Here is a 9,293-nt window from a genome sequence, read left to right as displayed (position 1 = left end):
AACAGACTCGTAACAATTCTGTGTAGCTCTCGTTTTGCTCTAATGTCGAACAGGGTGAAAATTTGGGGGGCTTTCTTTCCAATGGGACACTTATCCTCTCTTCTGGGATCCCCCAGAAACTTTCTTGGTGAATACCATCTCCTCCAGGCCCATGGGTCTCCTCTTAGGGGCCCATGGTCAAAAATATCGTGGAAAATACCGTTTCCCTGAAAATACGACCTATCCTGAAAGTAAGTCCTAGCTTGAGGTTTACACATGCACCGAATATAAACCCTACCCCAAAGTAAGCCCTAATTAAGATCCCACCCACTCCAGACTGCACGGGAAAAAATTAAGCTAGGGTGGGGATTGGGGGCGGGGTGGAGCTGCCCTACTACTTACCTTTGGACATTTGTAGCCAGGCCTCGCACACCTGAACACCTGCCTGGCTGGCCCATTTCTGTAGGCCGATAACAAAGCTCTGGATCGATCCAGAACTCTGTTATCGGCTGCAGAGGCCTTCAGGAAAGCCTTCAAGAAGTTCTTGAAGGCCTCTGACAGCAAAAAAGGCGGCCAGGGGTGAAAAGGAGGACTTCCCCCCAAAATAAGACCTAGTGCCTTTTTTGGTGGCCAAAAATATATATAAGACAGGGTCTTATTTTCAGGGAAACACAGTAGGAAGAAGAAGGAGAGAACTGTTTGTCAAAGCGAGCCATGAAACACAAGCAGCCTAATGCGTTGAAGTCGAAATATTTAATAACGTAAAAATGCTACATGCCCAAGCAAATCAATTATCGGAGAAGATTTCGTCCTAAAAGCGGCCAGAAGGCTGAACGAGAGAGCCAGATACAACTCCTTCTAAGCAGGGAAGAAAGTCAGACGTTAGGGATCCTAATCATCGTTTTCCTGGAAACATGGCTGGAAAAAAAAAAACGCACCAAAAATTCATCAAAAGGGGGTTCCTTAGGATCGCGCTCAAAAGCTCTGTGGCTACCGCAGGTTGCTTTGTTTGAACCCCATAACCACAGAGAAGCCACATTTCTCCAAACAGCCAAGCCTTTTTGCTGCAGGATTTATTCCAGAGCCCAAAGTTAAAAGAGTCAATCATTTTATGGTGTCATTTTATATATATATATGGATATAGATATATTCCCCCTCCCCTTCCAATTATGCGTTGTTTTAATTTATGGAACAGGGAGAGAGAGAAAAAAAGCAACCACACAGGAGATCCCCCCTGGTTAAAAAAAAAAAAATCCCCTTTTTCTGGCCAAGGTGGGTTGCATGACAGTTTCAAACTTTGCCCAAGTTCACGCGTGGGAGTTTAAAGAGGGGGCCACCTTTGGCTGGGGTCGCATGCACCCACGCCGCGTCTCTCACAGCGTAATCATGGCTCTAACCTCGTTTTCGTAGAGGTCAGGGATCAGGCCCAAAGGCGACGGAATCATCTTCACGCTGTTCTTCCCAAAGAGGTGATACTCGTATTCGACCAGCTGCTCCCAGAACCCGAGGTTCGGGCGGATGACGGGACGGCAGGATTTCACCCAGCTGTGGGCGTTCGAGAGAGACATGGAGTGGTACTTCATCAGGTAGGCAATGCACAGGGCGGCCGAGCGGCTGACGCCGGCGGCGCAGTGCACCAAGGTCCGGCCCTGGTTCTGGTCCACGGCGTGGATCTTGTCCGCCACAGGGTCGAAGAAGTCGTAAATGCGTGCGGTGGGGTAGTCCAGGACGGGGACGTGGATGTAATAAATGTCCGGGAAGTAGGTGTTGATCACTTCCACCGTGGCGTTGATTATGGTGGTGATGCGGTTGGCATAAAGGAAGAGCTTGTTGTTGGCCGCCTCGCCATTGCTGATGAAGAGGCTGTTGGTGATGCGGGACAAGCCGTAGACCGACGGGTTCCTCAAGAGGATGGGGATGGCGCCAAAAACTGCGTTCATCAAGGCGAGTGTTTAGATGTCCGTTTCAGGGGAAGGCGGCGTCATTTTTACTTCCAATTTTTTTTTATATTGGTTTTGGCTGAAAGGGAGCTGAGGAAGGAAGAGGGGGGAGAGAGGAGAGAAAGGGAAGGGGGAAATTCTCAAACTGTGGATCGAAAGGAGGAGGAGGAGGAGGACTCAGGGGTCCTGGGCGTTTCTCTGAGCTGGCTTGTTTTCTAGCAGGCAGTTCATGATCCAACTAGGCAACATCATCAGTGCTAGAAGGAAGTGGGTCTTGCATGGAGGAGGAGGAGGAGGAGGAGGAGGAGGAGGAGGAGGAGGAGGAGGAGGAGGAGAGGAGGAGGAGAGGAGGAGGAGGAGGAGAGGGAGAGGAGAGAGAGGAGGAGGAGGAAGAGGAGGAGGAGGGGGGAGGAGGAGGAGGTGGTGGAGGACTGAGGGGTCCTCAGTGCTCTCTGATCTTGGTGATTTTCTTGCAGACATTTCATTACCCAACTAGGTTACATCATCAGTTCTAGAAGGGAGTGGGGTTTGGGGAGAGGAGGGGAAGGAAAGTAGAGGTGGAGAAGGAGAAGGAGGAAGAGGACTGTGGTACTTTTCTTGCAGACGTTTCATTAACTGAACTAGGTAACTTCATCAGGGAATGGGGTTTGCAGAGAGGAGAGGAGAGGAGAGGAGAGGAGAGGAGAGGAGAGGAGAGGAGAGGAGAGGAGGAAGGAAAGGAAGGAAGGGAAGGAAGGAAGGAAGGAAGGAAGGAAGGAAGGGGAAGGAAGGAAGGGGGAAGGAAGGAAGGAAAGGAAGGAAAGGAAAGGAAGGAAAGGAAGGGGGAAGGAAGGAAGGAAGGAAGGAAGGAAGGAAGGAAGGAAGGAAGGAAGGAAGGAAGGAAGGAAGGAAGGAAGGAAAGGAAGGAAAGAAAGGGGGAAGGAAAGGAAGGAAGGAAAGGAAGGGGGGAAGGAAGGGAGGGAGGATTGTTGGTTGCTTGGAGCTGTCTGAGCTTGATTGTTTTCTTGCAGGCATTCTGTTATCCAACTAGGTAACATCATCAGTGCTGTTCCCTAGTTTGGGTCACAAAACGTCAGTAAGAAAACAACCAAGCTCAGAGAGCCCCAAGGACACTTCTTGTCAACCCTGAACTACAAATATACTCCTTTAGGTCCACCTGCCTCCCAAGGACCCAATGCTGGCTTCTCTGCTCAGAAAACTCACCCTCAAAGGCAGGGTTCAGACAACTGGGGTGGCCTCTGGTTCAACGTTGGAGAACTGTGACTTGTGTTTTCTTAGCAGGCTGCCCCATCACACTAAGCCACACACACAAACACATATACATGTTTTCAATCAGTGTTGCAAACTGTGTGATTTCCAATTTAAAACTTGAGAATCTCCCATTTAAAACTCACAGGGCTGTTGATTGAACATCTGAAAGACGGGGGATTTAATCCATCCAGGAATTGTAACCCGGGAAGGGACGGTGGAGATCAATTTATCTAATTTTCTGCTTTGCGCAGGATTTATAGGGCGCGACTGATTCATTTATTACCTGGAATTGTTTGCCGCAGCGGGAAGGAAAATTGGCAAGCTTACATAATTCATTGTAGCTCTAAGTGACTTCTTTATCCTGATTACTCAAAGGATATGTGCACTTGTGGGAACACAACTCCCGTTATTGGGGGGAGGGGGGAAGAGGCCCTCGGGCTGGGACCTGCGTGGCACATTTAATTCTGGGATTTAAAACCAGTCGCCTCTTACTGGAGTCCCCAATCAAATGGAGCTGGGAAGTTTCCTCTCCTGGAACATCCTAGATTTTGTCTTCCAATAAAGTCAAAGGAAGGGGGAAAAAAAACAAACAAACCACTTTTAACATCACTTTGTAACCAATCCAAGGTTATTTTTCTTTGTTTTTCACCTGCCTTGGAAGGATTAAAAATGTATAAAAGAGTTTGACAAATGTCCAGTGATGGAACAGGAGAGATTTAAGGTGTTCCTCATGGGATATATAAGTGGGTATGTACAAGTGTTTTGTGTGTGTATATAAAGTGTGTCTGTCTGTCTGTCTGTCTGTCTGTGTCTGAGAGCCACACATTCTTCCAGCTGCTCTGAAATTCCTCTCCGTAAAAGTTATACACCAGAGCATTGTCATTATCCAAAGCTTTTCGGGGTGCCCATGGACATGGGCTCCCAGCTATTTGTTTTCAACTTATTTTTATTTATTTCCTTTAGACGAACGCCGGTCCCTGCACTCCAAATGGGTACCCCCTTTTTTTTAGAGCGGTGGATTCAGAAGCTGCGTGACAGGATGGTGGCAGCCATCATCCCCGCCTTCTCCCCACCCCCCACCCCCTGGGGGGTAGGGGGTGGGCTTGGCCCCTTTTGAAAAGCCTACCTTTGCGAAAGTACCTTTCCAGAGAAACTTCACATGTCTTTTGTCTCCCCGGGTCGCGTGAAAACTTGCGAAAGTACCTAGGGAAGGAAGCAAGCGGTGGGGTCAGTGAGGGCTGGTGTGCAAAGAGGCGGCTTTGGATCACTTACACAACATACACAACAGGCCTTTTCTGGGTTATGGGCTAAGAGAATCTAAGCCAGAGGTCCCCAAACTTGGCAACTTTAAGACTCATGGACTTCCAACTCCCAGAATTCCTCCTCCTTCAGTCATGTTTAGCTCAGGAGTTCTGGGAATTGAAATCCACAAGTCTTAAACTTGCCAAGTTTGAAGACCCTTGATCTATTCTTTCTTTCTTTCTTTCTTTCTTTCTTTCTTTCTTTCTTTCTTTCTTTCTTTCTTTCTTTCTATCTATCTATCTATCTATCTATCTATCTATCTATCTATCTATCATCTATCTATCTATCTATCATTCTATCTTTCTCTCTCTCTCCCTCTATTCTATCTCTCTCTCTTTCTCTCTATCTATTCTACCTCTATCTATCTATCTATCTATCTATCTATCTATCTATCTATCTATCTATCTATCTATCTATCTATCTATCTATCTATCTATCTTTCTCTCTCTCTCCCTCTATCCATCTCTCTCTCCCTCTCCCTCTATCCATCTATTCTATCTCTCTCTCTTTCTCTCTATCTATTCTACCTCTATCTATCTATCTATTCAAAGGATCTTCAAACTTGGCAACTTTTCCTCCTCCGGTCATGTCAGCTCAGGAATTCTGGGAGTTGAAGTCCACAAGTCTTAAAGTTGCCAAGTTTGAAGATCCTTGATCTATTCTATCTCTCTCTTTTTCTCTATCTAATCTACCTCTCTTTCTCTTACTTATCTGTCTGTCTGTCTATCTATCTATTCTTTCTCTCTCTCCCTCTATCCATCTATTCTATCTCTTTCTCTCCATCTATTCTACCTCTCTTTATCTATTCTATCTACTTATCTATTTTATCTATCTATTCTATCTCTCTCTCTCCTCTCTCCATCTATTCTACCTCTCTCTCTTTTTCTCTATTCTACCTTTATCTATCTATCTATTCCAGGGCTCTTCAAACTTGACAGCTTTAAGACTTGTGGACTTCACCTCCCAGAATTCCTCCTCCAGTCATGTCGGCTCATCAGTTCTGGGAGTGGAAGCCCACAAGTCTTAAAGCTGCCAAGTTTGGAGACCTCTGGTCTAAGCGCATCATGGTTGGTGATTAGAACATTGGTGGTCCAAAGGCCGTTATTTTTCAGCTTTGGTTTTTCATCCCGAAAAGCTTTTTAAGAGGTGTGGACTTCCACTCCCAGAATCCCCCAGCTGATGGGCTAGTTGGGGAATTCTGGGAGTTGGAAATCCAGACCTCTTGAAGTAGCCAAGATTGGTGGGGTTGGGAAAGCACAGTTCTAAGGGTAGGGATGTTGCTGAGCCCCAGGGCGTTGGTTGTCTATTGTGGCCTCCAAGTTGTATTTTTATGCACAATGGCCATGTGGAATTGTATGGTGATATGCTTTGTCGCACATGGGTGATTGTTTGGCTGCTTCTCTTGGCCTGGGGAGGGAGGAAGTGGGGGCAAATCCCCAATTAAGCACCCCTGGTTCAGCTCTGCCTCCAACTGGGTGAGACCAGGATCTGGGCGCCATTAACCAAGATTAGCATCCTCTCCCAAGGCCCTTCATCTGGTTCCTTTAGCCACCATTCTCTCTGCCTTCAATGCTCCTGGTCCACATGGAGCCAGCCTTTCAGTCCTGAATGACCGTGGGAAAGAGTAGCTTTTTGGGGGGGGTGGGGTGTACTCCTGATCCCATCACCCTTGGCCTTGGGGGGGGGCTGGGGATACTGGGAACCACATCCCAACGCCCCTCTGAGGACAGGCCTCTAGGTGGAGCTTTCAAAGCCTCACAATCAGGAGGCTGTGAGTTCGATTCCTAGGTAGAGGCTGATATTTGGAACAGAGCAGGGGGGTTGGACTAGACGACCTCCAAGGGTCCCTTCCAGCTCTGTTAATTCTATGTGAGGTGTCCCTTTCCAGGGGGAGGTGGGCAGGTGGCTCTGCCCACCGGGATGGGAAGCCGGCTTGGTCCAGCAGGGGAAGGATGCTGCTGCCCGGGAGCGTCTGGCCAGTCCAGGTAGCCTGCTCTTGCCTCTGGAGGCTCCATCCCCGTGCCCTCCCGCCCCTCGCCTTACCCCCCACCCGCGCCGCGGGGACGCGGTGTGTGTGTGTGTGTCTCTCTCTCTCGGCCGTCGGGTCGCCGCAGCCTCCGGAGCAGAAGGCGCCGCGCGAAGAAGACGCCGCTCAGCCCCCGCCGAGCCCGGCCGTCGGTTTCCGCGGCAACCGGGGACAGCCAGCCCATTGTGACCGCTGCCGCCCGCCTTGGCCCGGCTGACTCAACCGCCGGGAGCTCGGGCGATGGAGAAGGCGCCGGAGGCACCCCAGCCCGTCGTGACTTTCTTCCAGCCCCGCGCCCACCAAGTGCTGGTGCTGTACAGGTGAGGAGGGGGGACGGCGGGAGGGAGGGGGGAGAGATGGGGGGGAGGCACCGCTTCTCCTCCTCCTGCCAGAGACCCTCCTCGGCCCCCTCTCCTCTCCGGTCGAGCGGCGGTTGCCCCCCCCTTCCAAAAAAAAGTGTCAGAGAGAGAGAGAGAGAGAGAGAGAGACAGAAAGGAGGGCAGAGGAGAAGAGAGGAGAAGGGGAAAGGAAGAAGGAAAGAGAGAAGGGGAAGGGAGGGGAGAGGAGAGCAGGAGAGGAGAGGAAAGGAAGAAGGAAAGAGGAAAGGAAGAAGGAAAGGGGAAAAGGGGAGGGGAGAGGAAAGGAAGAAGGAAAGAGGGGAGGAAGAAGGAAAGAGGGTAAAGGGGAGGGGAGAGGAGAGGAGAGGAGAGGAAAGGAAGAAGGAAAGAGGGGAGGAAGAAGGAAAGAGGGGAGGAAGAAGGAAAGAGGGGAGGAAGAAGGAAAGAGGGTAAAAGGGGAGGGGAGAGGAAAGGAAGAAGGAAAGAGGGGAGGAGAAGGGAAAGGGAGGGGAGAGAGATGAGGAGAGCAGAGGGGAAGGGGAGGGAGAGGAGAGCAGGAGAGAAAAGGAGGGGAGGAGAGGAAGAAGGAAAGAGAGGGAGTGGGAAGGGGAGAGGGGAGAGCAGGAGAGGAGAGGAGAGGGAAGTGGGAAGGGGAGGGGAGGAGAGAGGAGAGGGAAGGAAGGAAAGAGAGGGAAGGGGAAGGGAGGGGAGAAGAGAGCAGGAGAGGAGAGGAGGAGAGGAAAGGAAGAAGGGAAGAGGGAAGGAGGAGGGTACATACTTTTCCTGAAGCCAGCAACTCTCCGTGGGGGTGAACGATGGGCACTTGATTGTGCCAAAGTTCACAGGTCGTTGTTCAGCCCCGCTCGTGATGGCGCTGCCCTTCTAACCGGCTGACTTTCTCCCCCTCCAGCCAGCAAACTTGTAGCGAAGCTGCTTTGAAGAGGTTCCTTCCCAAAAGCCACCTGGCTAAGGTGATTATCCAGGACAATGTTAGCGTTCAGCGGGTCCAGGACATTAAGGTACGTTTTTTTGAAACCTTGCATGAATTCCCACCAGCGGTTCAGGAATCCGAGCATGTCAGGAATCCAGTTACAACAGCACTGAAAAGAAACGGTGACTTTTGGGCTGTTTTTTTTTCTTTTCTCGCCCTTACGAGGGTTACTTCCTTGCCTAAAACATTGATTGCTGATTGATCTTTTCCAGAAACAGCAAATTGAACGTAGGAAAAAGAAAGCCGAGAATCTGTTCGATCAAATGAAAAGGAGATTTCTCCAGAACCAGCAAAAAAAGACGTTCCGGTGGAAGAAAGAATACGACTATTATCAGAAGATGTTGGAAGAGATCGACCAACGGAACCAGATGAGAGAATTAGGCTCAACTTTTACGATGGAAAATCATCTCTCCAGTTCTGCAAAAACCTCGGACAAGCCGAGCCGACTCTGATAACTGGAATCATGCTGGGGAAATGGCGTTTACCGCGCCATTTCATCAGAATAAAACCGTGTTGAAAAAAACACCCGATCCTGTTGGTTTTCTTAATGAAAAGTCTTCAACCCAGCCCAGCCCAGCTAAATAGCTCTGTCATCCCAGTATAACACCTAGTAGATGGCAGTGTTTACAAGTTTGGTTCCATGATATATACTCTATGCTTTTTCATTCTAAGTAGACTTTCCTATTTCCTGCTACAGTGAAATAGTTGAGGAGTAAAGCACATGGTGATTGTTCCCTTTGTTTCAGAGGTGGTATTCAGCAGGTTCTGATCAGTTCTGGAGAACCGGTAGCGGAAATTTTGAGTAGTTCGGAGAACCAGCAAATACCACCTCTGACTGGAGATTTTACAGTATCCTTCCCCTGCCAACAACCCATGCCCACAGAACAGGTAGTAAAAAAAATTGAATCCCACCACTTCTTTGTTTGCTCTGCAGTGCTATATATAAACAGAATTTCTAACAGTCGCCCAATGATTTGATTTTTTGCTGTGGCGGTTAAGTGAATCTGGGGAGGTGTCATTCAAGAGGGTTGGAGCTGCAACCGAGAAGGTGCAGTTCCTGGGACTGTAAGGGGGCAGTTTAATCACCAGGACCCAGATGGGGCACGCTCCCTCTTGAGGACATGAGATGGGCAGAAAAGGTGGAGATGAACCGTATCTCAGACTGCCATCCTTCCAAGGTCATTAAAATGAGGCCTCAGATTGTTGGAGGCAAGATGCCGACTCTGTAAACCGCTTAGACCAGGGGGGTCCTCAAACTTGACAGCGTTTAAGACTTGTGGACTTCAACTCCCAGAATTCCTCCTCCAGCCATGTTAGCTCAGGAATTCTGGGAGTTGCCAAGAACTCCCTTGCCAAGTTTGAAGACCCTTGTGATAGATGATAGACAGATGATAGACAGACTTAGATAATTAGATAGATAGATAGATAGAAAGATAGATTGATTGATGATAGATAGATAGATTGAT

At 49.1% G+C, this 9,293-nt stretch overlaps 3 protein-coding genes across 4 annotated transcripts in view; 2 read left to right on the top strand and 1 right to left on the bottom strand.

Annotated features, from left to right (window-relative positions):
* The window catches only part of LOC148129584 (SEC14-like protein 2), a 120,653-nt gene that overhangs the window by 109,168 nt on the left and 2,192 nt on the right, over window positions 1-9,293 (top strand). The window lies entirely within an intron of this gene.
* DUSP18 (dual specificity phosphatase 18) lies at window positions 676-7,739 on the bottom strand. 2 transcript variants are annotated; one of them, XM_087942606.1, is made up of 4 exons: window positions 7,615-7,739; window positions 4,297-4,373; window positions 1,377-2,009; window positions 676-897 (listed from the first exon to the last, which is right to left on the bottom strand). In XM_087942606.1, the coding sequence occupies exons 3-4, from the start codon at window positions 1,917-1,919 to the stop codon at window positions 871-873; spliced, it is 570 nt and encodes a 189-aa protein (XP_087798732.1). In that variant the 5' UTR covers window positions 1,920-2,009; window positions 4,297-4,373; window positions 7,615-7,739; the 3' UTR covers window positions 676-870. The 2 variants fall into 2 exon arrangements, with proteins under 2 accessions (XP_087798732.1, XP_087798733.1); XM_087942607.1 differs by lacking the exon at window positions 676-897 and having other exon boundaries at window positions 1,226-2,009.
* C13H5orf52 (chromosome 13 C5orf52 homolog) lies at window positions 5,341-8,335 on the top strand. The gene is made up of 3 exons (XM_087942608.1): window positions 5,341-6,818; window positions 7,747-7,855; window positions 8,040-8,335. Exons 1-3 carry the CDS (start codon window positions 6,739-6,741, stop codon window positions 8,277-8,279), a joined length of 429 nt encoding a protein of 142 aa, XP_087798734.1. The 5' UTR covers window positions 5,341-6,738; the 3' UTR covers window positions 8,280-8,335.

The sequence above is a fragment of the Notechis scutatus genome, chromosome 13 (genome assembly GCF_049901735.1).
Source record: "Notechis scutatus isolate UNSWTSFEM ecotype Mainland chromosome 13, rNotScu1.2, whole genome shotgun sequence".
Taxonomy (NCBI): domain Eukaryota; kingdom Metazoa; phylum Chordata; class Lepidosauria; order Squamata; family Elapidae; genus Notechis; species Notechis scutatus.
This window is presented reverse-complemented; position numbering and strand designations above follow the sequence as displayed.